The 22,252-nt window shown below is 37.7% G+C and overlaps 1 protein-coding gene across 1 annotated transcript in view; it reads right to left on the reverse strand.

The window, feature by feature from the left end:
• Nucleotides 1–1,375: 1,375 nt before the first annotated feature.
• MDM1 (Mdm1 nuclear protein) overlaps nt 1,376–22,252 on the reverse strand; it is a 22,503-nt gene continuing 1,626 nt past the window's right edge. The window contains exons 2-15 of the mRNA XM_041465648.1: nt 21,702–21,807; nt 20,174–20,526; nt 19,644–19,760; nt 17,745–17,888; nt 16,050–16,183; nt 13,823–13,922; nt 10,698–10,736; nt 10,157–10,332; nt 9,504–9,773; nt 7,670–7,815; nt 7,449–7,549; nt 5,999–6,239; nt 4,891–4,959; nt 1,376–2,670 (exon numbers count right to left, since the gene is read on the reverse strand). Of these exons, the coding sequence (XP_041321582.1) occupies nt 2,564–2,670; nt 4,891–4,959; nt 5,999–6,239; nt 7,449–7,549; nt 7,670–7,815; nt 9,504–9,773; nt 10,157–10,332; nt 10,698–10,736; nt 13,823–13,922; nt 16,050–16,183; nt 17,745–17,888; nt 19,644–19,760; nt 20,174–20,526; nt 21,702–21,807 (2,103 nt within the window). The 3' untranslated portion in view covers nt 1,376–2,563. The remainder of the gene's footprint in view (nt 2,671–4,890; nt 4,960–5,998; nt 6,240–7,448; nt 7,550–7,669; nt 7,816–9,503; nt 9,774–10,156; nt 10,333–10,697; nt 10,737–13,822; nt 13,923–16,049; nt 16,184–17,744; nt 17,889–19,643; nt 19,761–20,173; nt 20,527–21,701; nt 21,808–22,252) is intronic.

Below are 22,252 nucleotides of genomic sequence, written 5' to 3' on the forward strand. Positions count from 1 at the left end.
AATTTTTTCCGCTTTCAGCTTGCTTGAAAGCACAACAGGAAATATGTTTGAAGGCTGGTTTGAAATATTTAGAAAAATCAGAATTCCTCTTGAATAAGATAAACAATAGCAGAGAACAGGCATAAAGAATTTTACATCTGCTTTGAATACTACAGAACACAATTCAGAAGCTTCACACTAGCATAACAAAACGAGGTATTTTGTCTACACTTTCCTTTGAAAACTTCTGTCCGAAAGTAATTCAATTAGAACATTTCAGGCAAATACTAAAAGTTGTTTAGATGGGAAATAATGTCCAGTGATGTATGAGACACCATGAACTTTCATTCTAACATCTAAGTTGGTGTGTACCCCTATGCAACACAAATGTCTCCCTCCTTTACCATACCTATTCTCCCCGTGGCAGAAATCAATACACATGTACCATACTGCACACATCTAACAATCTATGAGCTACCTCAGGTGTACCACACTCACCTGTACCAGTACAGACAACTTTGTAAGCAAAACTGGCACATATGTTGTTATAGTATCTACCACTTACAGGCCTCAAAATCAGACCTGCACAAAATCTCCTGACAGAGCCGCCAGATAGCCAGGAAAACTAGGCAAACATAGAAAAACAAAGAGGACACAGTTCATAAAAGTCAATTAACAGGTATCACAGAGAAATAACGGATGATGAGAGCTCTTGGCCAGGAAAACAAGAACACGTTGATATGAATAATATAGATAGGTACTGCAAAATCAATGCAATCACACCACAGTAACATACCATCCTGAACAAAAATATTTCCCCTTTTAGCCATTAAGTTTTCCACTATAAAATTATCATTTTAGAGGAAAAATGGAAATTTTTACGAATGCTGTTGCACATTTTCCCTTTCAGTAGAAATTTTATGACCAATTATAACTTACACATTAAGTGCACACCACAGAACAATCCTAGAAGCCCATGAGATAAAATAAAATACCTTGATTTGTTTCAAACAACTCAGCTGGTAGGAAGCCACTGTAACATACAATTTGCGGAAGAAGCGAACATCCTTTTCTACCATCATCAGTACTGGACAGCACTAATTCACTCACTCTTTAAATCATTTGTTGGAGACTGACCCTTTGGGCATTTCAGCCTTTCCAGCCTGTGTAGCACCCATCTGCTTCGAGTCACCATTTAAAATACCTGTAGTCAGGTGTGATTTCTAGTGTCAACATATCTAGTGTCAACAAATTAGTCTTTCTGAAGACCAGCTCTGAGGTAACATCTTACTTAAGACTACAGATATTTGAGCTGAACAGGTGAAGCAGAGAATGAAACAGAGAAGCGCCAATGTAATAGGCTCTGCCAAATTATCCAGCATAACTTAAATAGAAACAAAGCAAACAACCGTTTTTATTTTCAGTAATATGCATACATAATTACATACAAAATCAAAATGCAATCAAGTGTGTACAAATTTCAACTTTTCTTGTACAAAATTTCCATACTAAGTAGTATTAAAACTTGAAGCCACACAGGGAGCTAAACTGCTTGCTAGCCACCTATTTCCTCTACTTCATTTTAACTTGTCTGCATCACTTGGATAAAATGAGCTGTCAGCATAAATCACAAACACTTTTCACTGTAACAATCATAATGCTATCAGTCTCCCCAAAACAGGAAATTAAGATAAGAGGCAATTAAAATATAAAAGTCAAGAAAAAAAACCATTATTTTGAGTTTACTTAAAGATATCACTAGTCCTAAATACCTGAGCTTGAACTGGAGGTGGGGAACACCACTGGTTAAAGTGGCTGAATTTGCTTTTTCTAGAGAAGCTGAAATTAACACTAACATGGGTCTTACTCTGCAAGACAAGCATTCATATCAGTATAGCTGACTAACTACAGTACTGTAGACTCCAAACTCTGACAGTCATCCTGGCCAAAAACCTGTGGACAATGAATAAACCATAATGCTTTGCTTTTCTTAAACTCATGTTTGTTCTACTCTATGTTAGTGCCATTAAGAAATTGGAATTTTTTGGTAAAAGGTTAAAAGCAGTAAGTAGTAAAAGTAACTCTTTGTTACAGCACTGTGTTATGCTGACAATTCATACAGTAACATAAACACATATACAACAGCTGCCCTTAAGATAACTTGATAAAATAAAGCAACTGAGATATTTGGTGAACGATGGTATTGCCCCTGAATACTGTTCCAGGTCATACTGCACAACTGCAGCAAATACCTTGAAAAGTCACACACATGTTCCATAAAAAAATAATTATCTCAGTGTCAAAAGGTGGCATGGCACTGTAAAAAAAGTAAAGCCTCACAAGGCTGTTGTAATACAGCAAATTAAGACCTATCTCTCAGATATAAAGAACATTAATTTTCAACATCATCAGTTTAAATACTTAATTTTCAACTGGGATGGCAAGTCCTAAGACTTGGGCCATATCAACGGTAAGTGAAAGGATGCTGCGTGAAAGCTACAATCACAAATTTTTAAAATGTACACTACAAGCTACACAAAATACATCATTTTACAGAATAGTTTCTATACAACAGCAGGAGAGACTACGCCTTACTCCAGAAATCCTTTCTCTTCTGAGCTCGTTCCAGTATCTGAGATGCAAGAGAACTAGATGCTGCCGAGCGAGCAGAAATCTGAGACAACCTGTCATCTGTGGGGAAAGCAAGAGGGAAAAAGTAAATAGGAAGATTAAATACATATTCAAACACAGCTGACATTTTTTGAATATTTTTTATGCCCTCTTTCACAATGGATGCTAAAATAGTACTACAATACACTTCAATTACTTAGCAACTGACATGCTGGGGAAGAGCCTTACAAGGAAGCCTCTAGTATGTTAGGTAAGATTAAGAGAGTTATGTACCCATCTCTTGAGAAACTCCAGAATGAGACCCCTGTGTTCTCCTGAGAACTGCCCAATTCTCCAAGTCACCTTGATCTTTACTCTCGTGTGTCAGAAGACCTCAGGAATTGTTCCTCTGCCACTGAAATCTATATTGATTCGACTCTGGTAAGGACATATTCTTGAAAGCAATCCACTGCTTCAAGCAAAGTAGACAGCCTTAGAATAACATTACTGAAATATCAGAACCTATGTTGCCAAGAAGAGCCCTTCTGTGCCAAATACAGCTAGTGTGCCAAAAGCTACTAAAAGGAACGTGTCTTCTGAGGAAAACTGAAGCTTACCACAAAGACAAGAAGCAGGCTTTAGAAATATACTTTTGAAAGGTCTTCCTTGTGAATACAGGGTCTATTTCACACACAGTAAAACCCCTAAAACTGATCAGTCCTGATGTTGCTTGCCTGATAAAGCACATTATAATTCTTCAAGAGCATTATTAAAATGTTGCTACAGGTCTGTCAAGATGCTCTCTATGAAAAAATGACCTTAATTACATGCATTCTCCTGCAATGGATTAGAAAGAATGTATCACTAGCTACCAGACCCCTCACCAACAAAAAAAAAAATCCAGGAAAATATTCCTCAATTCAATCCAAACAGCACCAATATTCTGTCAGTGTCTGAATTAACTTTTCAGCAGAGTTTCTAAATTCTTAAAATACAGTCAACCTAACAGCCTGTAACAGGATCACACACTATGTATAACAACTATATCCCCACGTATGAGAAAACTGCGAACTGCACTTCTGCAAACCGACATGTCATTGGAATAACGCCCAGGTTTGTACCTGAACAAATATGGGGATACAAAATATCTGTGAGCTGGCACATTTCACCTGTTTCTGCAAGTTCATACATTACCATTCAGCTCACAGGGAAAAATAGAAAAGAAACAGCAGCTACAGCATTTAATCTGTGGGCAGCAATCTGTGTGCAGCTAGCTGCAGAGTACTACAGGATTTTGCATGTTTTATGCAGTTGCACAGAAGCTTGGCTGAGCCATCTGCACCACCCACATATTTTGCAGCCAACTGCAATGAGTAAAACAGAGAATCAGCCTGAACCTTGGTTAAAACCCAAGGAGCAAAGAAGCGCCAAGGGGTACAAAAATAAGCTTTTGGTGGTATAACTATAAATAAACTGCAATCAGATTCAGATATAAACCTGCTCTGCCATACTCTGAGCTGAACCAAACACAGGTGATTGCAACTAGCACAGCACCACACCAGGCTCAACCTCAGACACCACACTAAGAAAAAGTGTATGGCAGACACAGTGCCTTTGGCTGACTCATGCTACTGAAAGAGTTTATTTGTGTCTGCCCACAAAAAGGCCAAGAAGATGCAGCTGTGCAATGGCTGCTCTCGTAGATTAACTTTAAAATAAACATTTAAAAAAAAGCTCAAAACAGCAATCAGAATAGCAGCATGCCATAAGCACCCCTAATACACTGAGCAGAGGACAGGTGGGAAAATTAAAGTCAGAGGGATCATTTTATATTGCACATCTGGGGCTAAAGTCTCAGATGGAAAATCTTTATCCTGAAGTTTGTGGTACCTTTAAAGTTGCAACCGAAGTACTCCAGCTGCAATTTGGGCTGTGTTGCAGTTTCCTTTGGCTGCTATCAACACAAAGGCTTAAAAATGTGCGGGCAGGAAACAATTTAAGGTATGGAACTAACCAACCTACGGTAACCATATCGAGAGCCACAATGGTCTGTTAATTTTCAGCCACATTTAATGGTTTATTCATATTACCCTAAACCTTCATATTCCTCCTTCAGATTACTAGGTTGAACATGTCCAAATTATTTTGACAAAAATACGCTGCAGCTATTCAGGCAAACACATAAAGCAGTATTACTTACTGCGTTCAGAAACATCTCAAATTCATGCAAAAGTTAAAAATTATTTCGTTAAATTTTATTTACATACACGATTTACAATAATACTTTGGGACAAGAAATACCTTCATCACTACGGTTTCTTTCCCGAAGGGGTAATTGGAAAGGTCTCACTTTTGGATTGCCAAGATTCCCTAGGACAAAAAGTCAAAAGGCACAGTTCTGAATAATTTTGAAATAGACCAAGGATAATATTTCATTTTAGAACATCTAAAAATGCTGTAACATTATTTCCAAAACAAGAGTCTTATAAATAGCCCACCTGAAAATTCCACCAGACTCCTTTACCCTAAGATGAGGTAAAACAATCTTGCTCCACTGCATTCTTCTGAAGACACCATTCTTTGGAACATGCTACAAGTCACTTAATGAACTGCACTGAAGGTACAGAACTAGAAACCAGCACAAATTCTAACCTTTCTGAGGAAATTCTCTGCATTTTCCTGCTTAACCTGAAAACTGCCTGTTCTGCTCTAGAATGGAAATACTACTTTTCAGCTAATCTCTGTAATCAAAGGACCAAGAATTGTGGGACCTGAAGCGGCTATGGAAAATCTTACTGGAATGGAGACTAAGGAGACAAGGAGTCTTTTCTTTATCAAATTTACATCCCTAGTACCCTTAAACGTTATTAAAAACTTCTGAAATGCTTCAGCACAAATCCCTCCTCAGCCAAGAAAAGGTTTTTCTCAATATCCAATAAACCTCATAGAGACAGTTTTATAGTTTCCTTATCCTGCAGAAATAATTTTAAGCAGCTTACATCTCAGAAATCCACAACTCTTTCAAAAAAATACTACATCATAAAGGTCCCACTTACACACTACAGTTAGCAATTGCAGCTGGGAGAGCGTCACACCATCCAGTTGCAGCTTAAATATTAAAATTTAGAGCTGTTCATGCTGAACTAACTTATTCTGATAAGTAGTATTTATTGAAATTAATAAAGCAAAATCAGACAACAAACTGATCACTGTAGTATAGTGATATCAGTGGAATCTGAAACTAAGGTGGATGTTGTGCACATTTGCTCAGCAAGACTAATTGTCTATAAGCAGCACGTTCTTTGTAAATACTGTAAGGCAGCAAGCTCAGCATCTCTTTGCCTAAGCACTGCACAGTAGTCATTTACATCCTGCTCACTCTAAGACAGACTTAATACACAAAACTCACCATTATGCTGGAATTCTGGATCCTTGAGAGTCCCTTGAATACGATGAGAGGGACTCCAGCAAGGCACAGAGCAGCTTTTTGCTGACTTTGACTGCTCTTGATGGGCTGAAGCAAGAGGAACTTGCTCATCAGCAGCCCTGTTAGGAGGCCACTGGTCCTGCCTAAGTGGCAGAGGATCCACAGTTCCCAGCCCAGCAGGTGCAGAGTTAAAGAGTGAAGTGGCTTCCATTTTCCCATCAGGCTACAAACATCATAGAAAGAAAAAAAAGGATCAAAAAAAGCACAAAACCACAACATCTCATATACCGCCTCCAAGTACAGACCCTCACATATGCAGCAAATGTTGACTTTACACTTTTATACTTCTCATGCAAGTACTAAAAGAAAAAGTATTCCAAGCTTGTGAGTGTAAAGAAAATCTGTTCCTAATAAAAAGTATTTAACATGCACGGCAAGTAATCTAATCAGGTCAAATCAAGAGCTTATTTTCTAAAACTGTGATTTTTCAGATTTTAAAACAACATAACCAACTCATGCAATTGTGTCTGCTTGTATTACAGAACTTATTACAGAGGGTGTATGCAGTTAAATGGTAGCTCACTTTGTAGAAAACAGCACAAGGAGAACTTGACAAAAAACTATCAAAATTTTGAGGATAACATTTTTCTTTTAGTAACAACCAAAGCTGCAAGAAAGTAAAAGCAGCACAGAAGTAAAGGAAAAGTGAAAACTATTATGGCACATTAGCCTGTCTTTTAAATAAGCACCCAACCCCTCCCTCTTGAATTTCTTCCAACTCAAGCATCTGGAGTTCTGCCCTATGTCTGTGGTAACCACTTATCTTCTGAACAGAGAGACATAGCTCTCCCAGGATTTTCCTGGGAAGCTGTGAGAAAGCTCAGAGAAAGAATTGAAACAATTACTATCTCAATCTCTCCACCTGGCAGGCAATCTCTGTCAAAGATGTTTACAAGAAGGAGTTGTCCCTTGTTGACCAATAGGTGAGAGAAGATTCCTAAAAGGCAATCCAGTCTTAGATCCAACATTGTTTCTACAAGAACTGTAAATTTCTAATAATAAAGTGCCTTTTCATGCCTTCTGATGATAGAGTCCCTGTATCACCTTCATCTGCCCCCAATACCCCTTCAGTGATATATGTCAATGGCTACAACAACATTAAGGGGAAATTCTACTGGCAACCTTTTTATTGTTCTGTACATGGATCCTGTGCATTTAGCCAAAGAGGCCAAAATGAACCACATCTAATTTCACTCCAGTAGTCCCATCTCCTTTGTTTGACACCCAAAAAAATCTAAGCATTCAGACATGCCTTTTTTAGTCACAGATACTGACAATTTTAAGACAGCAACTAACAACTCAAGAAAAAGATTTCATTACTTTAAAAGAGCATTCTTAAAATTCATCATGGTAAGTCTGTTTTCTGGCTCACCTGGAAGGACTCTTTTTTCATGGAGTCTGTTGCTAAGTGTTGCCTTCTCTGAGGTGAAGATGAAGATTTGAACTTAGGAGCAGATGCTAGAACAGTACCTCCTATTGTATTGGAAAAGATTAAAAATGCCTTATTACATTAAATAACCTAATAAATTAATTCAATTATGTATTTTTTCTTTAGTTCTTGAAATTCTGCTTTGCATTTACAAGTGTTTTTACCAACAGCTGGGGTAGTGCGATCATGATGAGTCCTTGGGGTTCCTGCAAGAGCTCTCAGCTTCAGAGCAGGGTGCTTGCTGCCTCTCCTTGAGGATACAGAAGAATCTGACATAGCTGCAGAAGTGTTCAATACCAAGGCATTCTCACTGAAAAAAAATTAGTGATGATTAAAGGATTAGCTAAGGAAGGACTCTGGAGTCTTGCACTCAAACTTTGTTTCCAACCCATTCCTACAATGAAGTCTAAGACAAGACAGTTAAGGCCTTAACACCCCAACAGCCTGTAATTAAAACACTTGCTTGCCAAGGGGAGTCCTGGACTCCAGCCCTTAAGCCTCAATTTCTCTGTTTTGAACTGTCTCAATCTATAAATCCAGACTCCCTTTGTCCTGAAAAATCCTGAGCATACTGCTGCACAATACAGAGGCTCAACAGGAGGGCAGGAAAACTCTGAATCCAGAAAAACTTTGAACATGGCTGCTGCCTTAGAGGTGGGAGTGTGGGTTTGACATTCTTCAGTCAATGTGGTAGAACTGAAGCCAAATATCCCAGATTTCTGTAATGGCTATAGCCCCTAGGTTATTACATACATATCATAATATGATGTAAATATATGTATCATACATTACATATGTATATATAATATACACCAGCACTACCACTTCAGTCCTCTGCCTCCAGGTGCATTTCAAAAGGAGGTGGCAGCATATCCTGATTCTACTAGTACATGACAGACACAGCTAGGCAAAGAATTCCTCATTTCTAGCTCTCAAGCAGGTGTAACATGTAAGAATTAAGCTGCTCTGCATGGCTGAGTCCAGTGCACACCCCAGAACACACAGAACCCCACTGTAAGATGACAGAAAATTGACACTGTCAATCAGAGACATTTATGAACTAGATTATCTCTAGAATTAAATAGAAACTTAGGATTCTAGATGATGGTTTTGAAAGCCTGCATTTAATATCTGTTCGAGTCTAACATCTCAATTTTTTTTTAACTTGAATACATGGTATTACTCCAAATGGAGACAATTACAATTTCTTACCTTTGATAAGTGCTGCAACACCAAAGATAAAATAAAATGAGGAATATAAAATGTGTAGCTGACATGGTTACAAGGGTCAAAGCTATTCAGAATTAAATGTCTATGAAACTAAAATACTGTTCTACAAAAAAAGGTATGCAAAACTTGCACAGTAAAAAGCCAAAGACTTCTGAAACTAGATACAATTTGAATTTCTGAAATGTCAAATACTATACTATGCACATACTGAGCTGATCTCCCAATATTTGTATACACCCCTCCACATTTTTCTCACCCGTGCTTAGCGACATAATCACTGGTGATTACTGGATATCAGTTATTTTTTTCTCCTAAGTCCTTAATTTTTGTCCATGAAATCTTTTAAGAAAAATAGATGCCTTAGTATTACCATGTATCCTGTCCTATCAATCAAATCCTACACTGTCAACTTGAAACAAATTGTGAGCTTTAATTTTCACTAAACTTGGCTGCTGTGTAATGAACAGTCTGTTCTAAGAGGCCCATACTGCGTATTTCATAGTTTTGGAGAAAAACATTAGAATCATTCATGAGTCTACAAACTTCTGTCTTTCAAGTTAGAAATCCAGTATTTTTAATGATAGGTCCACTTCCGTCAACCAGCTCAGCATCTTAAACCTTCTCATCCCTTATCACACTGTTCAAAAGAGAAGAGTACTACCACACCAATTTACACTTTCTTATATAAAAAACTATTTAACCTACAAATGTGTATATATATACACACACACACATGTATATATACATCAAAAAAACATTCAGTTTTACCCTTCAGTTTTCTTATCTTCTTTAGTATCCTTATTGTTTTCTTCTAATTGCTGGGCCATGATTGCAGCCTGCTCATCTGATTTTTCTTCCTCTTTCTCTTCTGTTGATTGTTGATCTTCCCTTTCTTCAGTACCTTCTTGTTCATCCCAAACTAAACGTCTTTTGACTGGAACAGTTAAAGCATCTGATGTGTCTTTCTTTGTGCTGTCCTGATGAGCCTGCTCTCTGGAGTCAGGTTGCTGTAGCACTTCAGCCTCTTTTTCAGAAACACTGGGCAAGAAAGAACAGAGCATTTTGTATTACTGATTTGCACAATATACATGTGTCTATACAGAACACATTCATCCAGTTCTGTGCAAGAAGAACAGCTCAGACATTAAAAACTAGTATGGTTGACATGATGAATGGTTAAATTGCCACTGCAGTTTTATCTGATGCTTAAGCACATCCCATTTACAAACAAGATTTTATGAAGACTCTCCCTGCATTACCATTTCCAAAAATGGAACGTAAATTAGGGCTGTATTTTCAATTTAAACAGCAAATTTGATCATGAGTAGTGCTCAAAAAACAACTATTCCCATACAAGGCTATATTCAGTATTTTGCTCACTTTCATAGCTGCAGAATAACAGGCAGGAATGACGACCTTACCCAGCAAGATCTAGTGCTCTGATGTTGTTGCTGATTCCTTCTTCTGAACTGGAAGTTGAGGACACATCCCAAAGACTGTTATTATCAGACAGGATCTGATTGAAATGGTATCGGGAGAAGTGCGTTCCCTCTACTCGTTGCCTGTAAGCCTTTGCTCTTTCTCGAAGCTCTCTCACCTACACATCAAGGTTTCATAAGTTTCACAGCTGTTTAAACTTCACTATTAGGCTACTATAAATATTTGCATTAGCTACTGGCAGCTAGAAGAGAAAAGCAAGTTATAATACATAACACAGGGCCAGCCACAGCACAAACATTGCATTGCATGCCACAGAACATGTAAGAAGAGGAAAGCAAATATAATATATTCAGTAAGCATGTTTGAGCCATGAAGCCAAAGCAAAATTGGCAATTATCCATTCCATGAGCACAAAAATTTATGCAGTAACTATGAATAAGTTTAGTACTGGATTCTAGTTTTTCCATCAGCGCTCAGACACAGTGCTCCAAACACTGAAAGAGGAACTTGGATGCAACCAACCTCCATATACCACATGGAATTTAGGGTGTTTTGAGATGCCTAAAGAAAAGAATACAGAGTTATTTTTACATTTCTTATTTTTCCTCCCAACACTCAAGAGTGATATTGTTATTATCACCTTTGTAACTTTACTTCAGTCTAAGTAAGAAGCTAAATACTAAAAACCTGTCAACATAGCTCTATGCTGCCTCCCTGAGATTCAATAAAAATAGCTCTCTGACAAGTACAGGCAGCACTAGCATTCCACCAGTTTTTTGCCAAGCTTGAGGAAATTAATTTAGATTTCTGAACATCAACACTCAAAAATACATTCAGCACTATCTTATGATAAATTCAAATCAGCAGATCTATGCATAATACTGAATTTGTACGCTGGAAACACTAAAATTGTCTCTAGCCTCATAAACATTAGTGAAAAATTAAGATTAATACAAGAACTCTGGGTGCTATTGTATGCAAGACATAGTATCAAAATTATTCCTTCTAGACTATCAGACACTGCAAGAATGAGATACAAAACTGTTCAGGTGTCAGGTTTACTCCAAAACAATAAAACTGATAACCCCTCCCTCCTCAAACATTATACACCACCATTTTTACAGTTAAGACCATTTAAACACTTGCTGTCTTGTGTCCTTCACCCAAACACAATTAAAGTGCAGGGAGAAAAAGTAAAATCAAGAAGTTTATGTTTAAATTATTAAAAACAGTTTTGTGATATCGTGTGAATTCTGACTTACTAAAAAATGGTCCACAGAAAATAAGTATTTTGTCAAAGGGCGGAAAAATAATACTGACATTTCCTCTACCACATTTTCATAGCTTTTCTTTTTTATTCTTCCTTCAGGATAGATTTCACATCATTTCTCCTGCAAGGAACAGAGTTAGTGGGCTAAACTCAGCTAATCCCACTAAAAGTAACTGGATGCAGCAAATGGATATCCAGCTAACATCCCACAATTTGACCCACTAAACTTCCAAAGAATAACCCATTAAAAAGATATGCCTGTCATTTTCAAAGGAGAATTTGAAGTTTGATGTGCAAGTGATTTACTGGATTACTCACTTTAACTAGAAGAACAAAAAATTAATTATGACAGCCAGAACAGAAGAAATGTAAATCCAGAGCAACAGGGTACCACAGGGGGAGGAAGAATACTAAGTCTCCTGTGAATTGTGAAGAAGTACAAAGGACAACCATCTCCTTCAGCAACTCAGCAGGCAGCATTAACTCAGCAGGACACAGGCCCTAGGGAGTCCAACTGCAATTACGAATTGCCCACATTAATTTTTCAAAAGCATAATTAGAAAAGACTTTTTCTTGTTCAACTGCTGAAAAGCACCCTTAATAATAAATTGCAGAGAAGCAGCCTACAAGTAATCACTATGGCTAAGGTCACACCAGGATTCCATTATGGCATTTGCCTGTTTGGACTCAGAACTTCAGAAAGCCTGCTTTGGACAGAAAGTCACCCACGTGCCAAGTAACTTCTTTCTAGTTTCCTGCAAATCCCTTTTCAGCAAGAAAATCTTGACAGTGTGGGAAATCCTTGATTTTTCATACACTCTAATTGAATGCCACATGTAAAGTTGAACGTCCATCCTCCACTTGCAGTCTTCTCATTCTTTTCCTCAACTGTACTGCAGTGACTCCTCCCAGCTGACTGTGCCACAAACACACTATATCCCAAGGCCCACCCTTTAGGTGCCTACCACTCAATTGCTCTTGAAGCTCAGCACTGCTCTTTGTTGGTTTGAATGTTTCATGATGAAGTATCAACAAATTAAAGTATTATATGCCAGAAAAATGACATAATATTCTACAGAAACATTCAGTATACCACTTAGGCTGCACGCAATATTTCATAACATTTTGTAATCTTAGTTACAGTAAATCTAATGCATATATCAATGCATAAAAAAATTAAAATATTGCTTCTTTTCAGTCCTCTAACATCCTCTTGAGGTTGTTTACAAAGAATGGATTGTCTCATGCATGCATACACAAACTCTGATTATGAATCATCTCATACTTTAATATACTTTAAATATTGAGATCTATCTCTCATTCTGTATGGATTCTGTATGGATTGTGAAATTCTCTTTTTGCTAAAAGGAAAAATACTTGCTAGTTTAAATCTAGGAAGAAAACACAGAACTGAAAGCCACCAGACTACTCCTGCAATTCTCAGAGAACCTTATTTTCACAGAGAACCTATATTCTCAAAGCCCAGCACCCTAGAACCATTTTCTCCAGTTCTACCTTCCACATCACCATGGTCCAAACTGATGAGGAAATTCACATTTCCAAGTATTTGCCACGCAGGTGCCCCACAAAGGCTCCCTCTATCAGCTGGGAGAAGACTACATCAATTCAAGGAAATCAAGAGTTGCAGAGCAGTTCTAGCAGTTTTTTAGCACACTATTAATGGTTTTGATTTCCTTGAATAACTCAGGAATCACACTTAATAATGTTAAGAAATGTTGTAGTCTTGAAGCTACTCAGCATTTTCACAGTTCTGTCAAATGACTTCATATATAGTATAATATGGATTGCAGTTCCTGAATAAACTACAAGAAAATACACAGACTGCAACTTGCAAGAAAAATTCTCTATTTTATGTTGTGTATGACAGGATTCAGCGGACTGCTTTGAATGGATTCCATGCATGGTAAGATACCAAACTGAGCCTGATTATAAAGCCAACCTAGGCTGATATGTATGCTGTCCTTTTTGCTTTTATTCCCTTGGAATCTCCTATATTCAGTCCTGTATTTTGAACACTTCTGCTTGTTACAACTGGGCTGAACATCAAGAATAACATTACCCGTCACAAGAGACTCTGTTCTGAATGATCCTGATTGTAGTGGGAAACAAAACTCCTCCCTCACTTTGGAGGTCACATTAATAAATTTTTTTAGTCTCATAATCTCTTTTTTTTTTCCTATGTATTATACTGACTTGTCAGAATCTAATTGTCTTTGCATACTCACCTTTGGGAGCTTGAGTCATCAGCAATACAATCTCAAAGCTGTATCTTATAAATAACACAATTCAAAGTTTTCGCACATAAAAATCAAACTACAAAGCATATTCGGGCTTCAGATTTTCCAAGAATACTCACCTGGTTGTGAGCTTTACTCTTAATACGAGACCAAACTCCATCTTTGTAGAAATACTGGGCTGGAGACAAAAATTTTGACCTGTATTCAGTGTTCATCTTCCTAAGAAATCAAGAATGAGGAGGAAAAAAAAAGAGTAAAGTTTGATATCCAAAATATTCTTTAAGAGCACTTTTAAAGTTACTCAACAAGCATAAATATACTTGCACCTAAATGCCAGTGAGACACAAAAACCACATGCACAAACAACAGCTCAAACCAACACAACTAGGAAAGCTGTGAAGAATACTCATTCACAGTTGGCGGTCCTTCAAGTACTTACTCCTACTGTTTTTTCCTTGCAACACTTCCACCAGAAGCTTTTGCCCTGACAGCCAGAACATAATACACACATCAACCTCAATGACTTCAATGCAAAGTGTGGGACCTTGATTTAAGTCACTGATGAAGGTACATTTAAGTAAAAATGCATGGTTTGGCATTAATGTGTCTGAGACATTTCCTTCTATGAACTCCATTTAAAGGAGTTCTGCATATGGGTGGGATGAGCTGCTGGAAACATCTGACTGCCAGAACACTGGTCAGTATAATTCATCTATGTCCTAGTGGCTTTGATCTTCAAAAGGCCTCAGTACTTGAAATGATGGGTTCATTTTTCCTTTCTGCCACACACATACAAACACAGCGAAATTAACATCATGTAACCTATAGCAGGCAGTAAGCAGCATTTCGAGTCCTTAAGCACTGAACTGTGGATGTATCAGCTTAAATCTAAAGACATTTTTTAATTTAATAATGCTTCAGAACATTACCAACTTAATTTTATATATTCAGCACAGGGTGGAAAAGCCCTATTTTTCAATCCTTCTTCAGAAATAGGTCACAAAAGCCTGAAGTCAGAGAATAAAAGGAACCTTGTAAAAAGAAAAATATGAAGGTCAAAAAACCCTTTATATTCAAAATTTCTCTCAATATGCCCTTTTCTTTAAAACTGACAGAAATCCTTCACTTTTAGTTGCAAAACCAATGAATTAACAAAAAAACATAATACTGCTGAGCCTAGATCCCAGTCATTCTGCTGCAAAAGCAGGCCATGCATTGCAACACAGCTTGCATACAAGTAACAATCCTGTCTGCATATTGAGAACTTGCACATTTTGACAGCTATTTGCCCAGTGATTTTTTAAGAGAATTTTGTTTTGTGCTACTACACTGAAGGCATAAGAGGCAGAAATTTGCCCTTAGATGAAAAGAGCCCCAGCAAATTATCAAGAATTTTGCACATTACTCATTGCAAAATTGACTATAATCTACTGCAAAGAGTATGAAACCCAAATAGTTAAAGGCTTTAGCTATACTGTATCCATTCACTTTTCTATAAACCAATTTTATTTCATAGAATTTTGGGTGATCGTTTTGTAATCAACTCCCAATATCAAACATTTAGACAGGTAAGTCTCCTCTCCCATCTTCAATCTAATGCCTTAACACTGCTACAAAGAATGAAACCAATTGCTGGGGCATACATTAAGCACAAACACAGGAGAGATGGAATAATCGATGCATTTTGAAGCCTACTTGTTGGCTTTTATTGCTCTCGACATATCCCAGATATGTATGAAATGGAAATACGAGTTCAATTCTTGTAATGTCGGCCATGTGGCAGAAATAAAAAGATACTTTGATAGCACTCAGTAACATAAAATTTCACTGCATTTCCATGATTGCCAGATTACTCTAAACAGGACAGATTTCTTTCTTTTACCTTATGTGTTTGCTTTTGTTACTCAGGCACACAAGGCTTTACAGACCAGAATAAGCAGACATCAAGTACAACCACCACAGTTTTAAGGTGTGGAGTGGGCACAGTAGATAAAGTACTTTGAAAGGTGACTAACACTTCCAAAGCACCAGCTGAAAGTTTAGCAGCAGCACTGCACTGATTCTATTTCGTTCATGTTGTATTCATTACTACTACTGTTATTGCATCACAAGGTTCAGTTCAACAGGAGTGGTTACAAAGCTTCCACTTTGCTGCCCAGAGAAGAGGATGGAAATTAACATCAGGTTTAGATGTACCCACAAGCAGCTCAATCTCAGCACTGCAAGGAACATTTGCCCCTGCAACTGGAGCATGGTGTGGTTGAAGGATGTCCATAGTCCATCATTCTAAACACTGGGCTGCTGTACCCCTACTCACTAGTCTAGGTTTTCCTATTTTATACATACCCACGACTTGTATGTAAAGTGAGGGGCTTTGGACTGATATGTTGCTTATTATTTTGTTTAGGATGTTTCTGTTCTGATTTCCCTTGTTTTGTTGCATCTTCTGCTGGTTTTTGAAACGGTTCTTCCCTCTTACTCTAAGGCAAAGATAATTTTAAAAATACCACATTAGCTAACAATCTGAAAACCCTCATATTTCTTTTGACATCAAGCACTTGCAAACAATTAATTTTTGTGTTAGCTGTTTTGAATATTTATTATAAACAAGAATACCACATTCTTTTTTAACATAAAAATAAACTAGCAAAATACCAAAGTTAAGATTGAGTGCAACATTCTGCTAGCTAGATGATCCATTTTGACCACTTTACAGAATTAATTTAGCATGAAACACAGAAATAAAATAATACAATATCTACACATTCTAACCTGAGTTCAAAAGGTAAATTTTAGAATATTTGTTTTATAAATGTTTAGATTGATTTGCTTGGGTTTTACACCAAAGATTTTTTTCCTGATCATTTCATTCTTTCAGAAATGCAATGCACGACTTCTGATTATGCTAGAGATCTTCACAGATATTGTTCAAATTCAATTTTAAGGAAAATTTAAAAGCCCACCTAAATCCTCCAAAACCTTTTCAATATATTCATCAGAGACGAGGTATTGGTATAAACAAGTTTTCAGGCATTTTCACAGAAATTCCCTTTTAATGACTCCTCTTACTTCATTTATTAGCTGTTCTCAAAAAATGACCTGAAATTCCAATATTAAATCCAGAAAAATTCTTCCTGAAAACCACAGATTTTTCAAGATTTTTTTCATATCTACTAAGAAGGAAAAGGGGACATAAAATTTCTCCTCCCCAGATGAGATTAAAGAACTGGGCAGATCTGACTTTTTGAATGATAAAACCTCCAAGCCAACAATCCCCTCAGAAGTACCAATGGCTTAGTTTAAGCCAAGTCACTGCATGTTAAGTACACCTTTAGCTCAGCAGTGGTCCTAATGAACATCTTGTCTCACAATGGCCCTTTCTGTTCTATCAGCAACAGAGATGGGTGGTGAGGAGACTCAGATTAACTGGGAGCATCACACAGCTGGCATGACCCAGGCCAGAAGATTCCTAAAAAACCAGAATGACAGCTTTTTGGAACAGGTCCTAAGGGAGCCGACTCAGAAAGGCAAAAAAAGGAAGATGTATGCCCAGTGGAAGCAAAGTCAGGTGACATGGAAAGAATGCAGAGATACTGCTTGCCACTGTGGGGAGAAAATTCACTGTCTCTGATTTATGACACTCAAAAAGTTCCAGACCTCCCATTTAGCCCTACTGCACAACAATATACAACACTAGTACCAATCACAGTACAAATCAAAGATTTAGATTGCAGAAACTATCCTAACTACTAAAAATCAAGTGTCAATTTGGAACAACAACAAAAAAAAATAAAATCACTTAAAACTCAGAAACTTAAAACTGAAAAAAAATGCTCTACAGAGGACTCACTACAGAGCCTCCAAAGAGCAGAGCTGTACAGAATTATTTTTAGTCTTTTACAGCAAAATCACTACTGAGTCCAGTGTCACTAGCAAAACTGAATAATTTCAACCTAAACCCACCCCCATACAGAATAGATCAAAACTGCACAACTACTACTAAAGCTTTTCTTTCTGAGAATTATTGACTTGTTAACACACCAGAAATTCTTTCTCTTCTGAACCATCTCTCTCTTGTGGACTCTTAACAGGAGGAGACCCCTTGGAATTTCTCTCATATGCAGCTTCAGAAGTAAAGGCAAGAGGTTTAACCGGAGGTATGGATTTCTTTGTGTTGCAAATCAGCTGCGTGGGAGGAAGGAAACAAAATAAAGTGTGATTTGTTTACCTTACGGCTAAATTTTCAAAAGCTGTTAATTTATTCACACAAATACACTCACATATGAGCAGAGAGACAGTCATCTGTAAAAATACAGCATGTGTAGACTAATGAACTTCTAGGAGAAATTAAAGAAAAATTTAAATACATTTAAAAGTGACCAAGTCAGACGCAGTAAAACCTGTGATCAAACACTGTTCTTACTGAAATTTACTATCAGAGGTTTTGTTTATTTGTTTATTTTCTTTTTTGTTCACCTTCAGAGCTGTATGTAGGATCACAGTTTTTTTAAAGGCATGCCATAAAACTTCCATATGAGTCCTTAGTACATGTCCTGTTCATAAGTAACAGAAAACTGCTCTTAATTTTAGAGCTGGATGTTTAGAGCTTGGGCAAATTAAAATGCACGTCTTTTCAACTAACACAGTATTATAAATCAAGGTAGAGAATTTGCCTCATATGTGGTCATGGGGGTCCAAATTTCGAAAGCGTGCCATACATGAGAAGCATACATTTTCCATAGATTTACTATGAGAATTTAGGTCTGAATTATAGCCTAACTTGGATAACTTCGATACTTTCACAGAATCTCTTCAAGGGAAAAGTAACTGTCAGTATTGAGGTATATTCTCATATATTGAACAATAACAATTTTTTAATATGTATAATTTTTATCATTAAATTTTCCCTAGGTTTTAATTATCCACGCATGTATAGTGCCTACAGACTTATTCTCACTGTTTCTTCTTCTTCTTCTGTGTAAGCTGTGAAAAAAAGTCTATCTTCTGAAAAAAAGCACAATGCTCACAAGCACTAATAATGAAATTAGCAAATTGATTGCACAGAGAATCAAATGGAATTCTCTTTGACTTTTTCTATAAGGCAACTTTCTGGAAACTGCCTCTTCCTCAAAAGGTCCTTTGGCTTCTCTATAGTACAATCAGGTATTTCAGTGAGTTTTCATTGGATAAGGGGCTGCTGGGAAACATATCCTGCAGTAAATCCACCTGTTGGCACTCCAACAGAAAAAGACAGGATAGTGATTATCTTAGCTATCAACATTTATTGCCTCTGAAATATGTTGCTGAAGGAAGAGAAGACAAATGCAGAAGTGCCTGCTTTACACTGTAGAATGACCAAAAGACTGAGTCTCCTAAGTATCCTAAGTCTCCTAAGATCCCAGTAGCAGTTAATTGAAAACACAAAGCAGTCTCACACTCAGTTACTCTTTGTGGTCTCACCAGAAAAAGCAGCATTTTCAACCCTACAAAGCCCAAAAGCTCATGAGATGTATTAAAATGTCACAACAGTATCTTAAAATCAGAAAACTCCATTTTTAAATATAAGCTGTTCTCATGAAAGAATAAAACACCAGACACACTTTAGGGCTTAGTATGTGCACAGAGATGGAGACTGAGAATAAGAAACTGTGGCAACACAGATAAATTAATGCAAACAGAAGAACAGGACCCTGTTAGAAAGAGCAAAATATAAGGCCTAAGGAGAACAAACACTTGGGCCTGACCACAATAAAGAATCACATGGAAACAAATCCAATTATGCTACGCTTTTGTATAGTGAGAGAGAAAAAAAAAATGTAACATTAAAGTTTGTCGTTCCTCCACCAAAAGAGTAAAAAAAAAGGAAATCTTTTTGAAAGGAAAACTTTGCTGATACATAAAATAAAGTATTAATTTGCTTTTTGGATTCTATAATGTTACCTGTTCAGCTGCAAGTATTGGTGATTTTTCATGAGGACTCTTCCAAACAAATTGGCTTTGATATTCAGAATTTCTGGGGATATTTACATCTGCTTTCCTCTGAAGGGCTCTGTGAAACTGACAATGAAAAAAAAATACGATTGCTCTCTTTCCTGCAATATTTTGCAACTTAAACATCTTTCAATACACACTTTCAAAACAATGGCTTGGGTTTTGGTTTCAAGAACAAAATGAATGAAAAGTACATTTTCTCATTACAGTCAACTACCCCAAAAATCTATATATTATTGGCTAAATCCTTCTTTAATTGAAATCAGCAGGGATGACACATTCCAAAGATGCAAAGGAAGAGCACATTCTATTGAATTAAGAAACATACTATTCTCCCAACAAAGAAGATACAAGAGTATCAAAATACAAAACCAAGGAAAGCGAGAAACAGTACAACAAGACAGTCTGAGCAGGGGTATGAAATTACTGTCAGTAATTTTTAGACTAGTCAATTAAAAAAAAAAAGCCTATTCCCTTACCCCATTACGCATTTTTTCTGATTCCTTTCTTGGAGATGAAAATGCTTCATTTTGATTTGGTGGAGCTTCTGAGGGTGATTTCTTCATGTTGTTCTCTGCAAGAGCAAGAGCTACTTCACCACCTGAATCTACCACACGTGACTGAATTTTTGGGGGGAGTCTGGGTCCCTCTGGTGTTTCAAGTTTTTCCTCATTCCCATCCTCATTGTCGTGGTCAGTGTGCAACTCTGCAGCTTCAGTCTCCAGCGGGTCATTCAAATCACAATCTGCTGGCCATTCAAGGGACTTCGAAATCTGTGGATTATGGTAAGGTACCCTTCTCTTGGAAATGAATTTTGGTTCTCTCGTGATTCCTGAGAAAAAGCCATATTAGATTTAACAGAAACATCCACTGAAGACATAATATCACTCTATAACAACAATAAACTGAAAGTTTATCACACAACTGATTACTAGAAAGCCTGGAGCAGTGACAGACTATGAATTACGGGCATGGCTGTGAAATTCTGTGTTCTTTCCTATCTGCAAATTACTTTCCTTTCCGCTAAACAGACATGGAACATGGTGCTCCAGAACCATGTTGCTCCAGAACCATGTTGGATTAAATCCTATAAAGCAAAAATGTCCATAGGACAATCCTGTGCAAATTGATTCTGGGAGCTGAACAACAAGAAAACTAACAGGGCCGGTGAAAAGAACGTGGTTAACCCTATTGCCAGCAGTCAGTTCTTAATTACAAGGCCATAATTTAGAACACTTATCATTGCATTGTACTCTAATTACACAGACTGCATAGTGCAGTTGCAGTGAAGTGCACCAATTTTTTTTACTCTGTCTTGCACCACTACAATAACTATTTTTACTATTACTATTTTTTACTACTCTTTTTCAGAGCACTGCAGTTGTCATCACTCTTCAGCTTACCCCTCTTCCTCAGCTCCCTACAGGCCTTTCAACCCAACTGCTATTCCGTTTCCTCCTGCTTTCTATTCCCACATTTCCCTGTCATTATAATGTCTACAATCCTTAAATCCTACACTACAGTATCACAAGGTTTTCACTGTAGTGGCTGACCTTCTCTATCAGTTAGCTGTACCTGTTAAGTTCATAACAATTTTACTCTATCAAACTTTGCCCCAAGTTAGTCTCTCCTTAAAAATGGAATTTTATTTACTATTTCCATACATCACAAATAAACCAATCCCACCCTCGACACACCCTGTATGAGTTAACACTGCACCTGTGTTTCATGTTTGGGTCTTAAGTTTATGCTGCGTTTCAGAAACTACTTTTTTTTCCAAGGTTTATATAAATAGCACTAACTGAAAAGAAAGTTTCAGTGCAGCCATAAAGAATATGGAGTTCAAAATCACACTCTATCTAAATGATGACCAAGACTATAGTTTTAATTTAATTACAAAGTGCACGGACTGCAAACACCACCAGTTCACTGTGGCCATGCACTCATCACAGAGAAGCTTTCCGGGCCCTGGCTGCAACCAGGGGGGCAGTTTCCAGGGGCACTTACCAAACTGATCCGACCGAAGTCCTGCCCACAAGGACTTCTTCTGTTGGGACGGGCTACAAAACTCGGGGCTTCTCCATTTGAAGTTTCTCTTGTATTCACTCAGTCCCTACGGCAAACAGAGAGGAGTCTGTCAAGCCACCGGCGCACATCCTGCTTCACTGCTCCTGCCGGTAAGAGATCTCCAAAGAGAGGGAAAACACCAACACGCTGCTGCGGGCCAGCTAAGCTGGCAGGTTGCTCTGCATCTTCCAAACCCACCCCGTCGGAGAACAAAAAGTACTGCTGAGAAAACGTGGAAGCATTTCATGCACCAAAAAATAATATAATTTTTTTAAAAACCAAAACAAAAACCATGGATCTTATGTCTTCAACCGAATGGTTTCAGGAACAAACACAGCCTGGACCCGCTGTCACCCGACAGAAGGACAGAACTCCTGAATTTACTGGCCGGTGCCGCAGCGCAGGGGCCTTCCCTTCCCCGCTACCCCAGGACCGGCCGCGGCCCCGCTCCTGCCGCCCCCTGCGCCCGGGGCCGCGCCCGGCCCGCCGGG

This window comes from Pyrgilauda ruficollis, unplaced genomic scaffold (genome assembly GCF_017590135.1).
Source record: "Pyrgilauda ruficollis isolate IOZ18807 unplaced genomic scaffold, ASM1759013v1 scaffold19, whole genome shotgun sequence".
Taxonomy (NCBI): domain Eukaryota; kingdom Metazoa; phylum Chordata; class Aves; order Passeriformes; family Passeridae; genus Pyrgilauda; species Pyrgilauda ruficollis.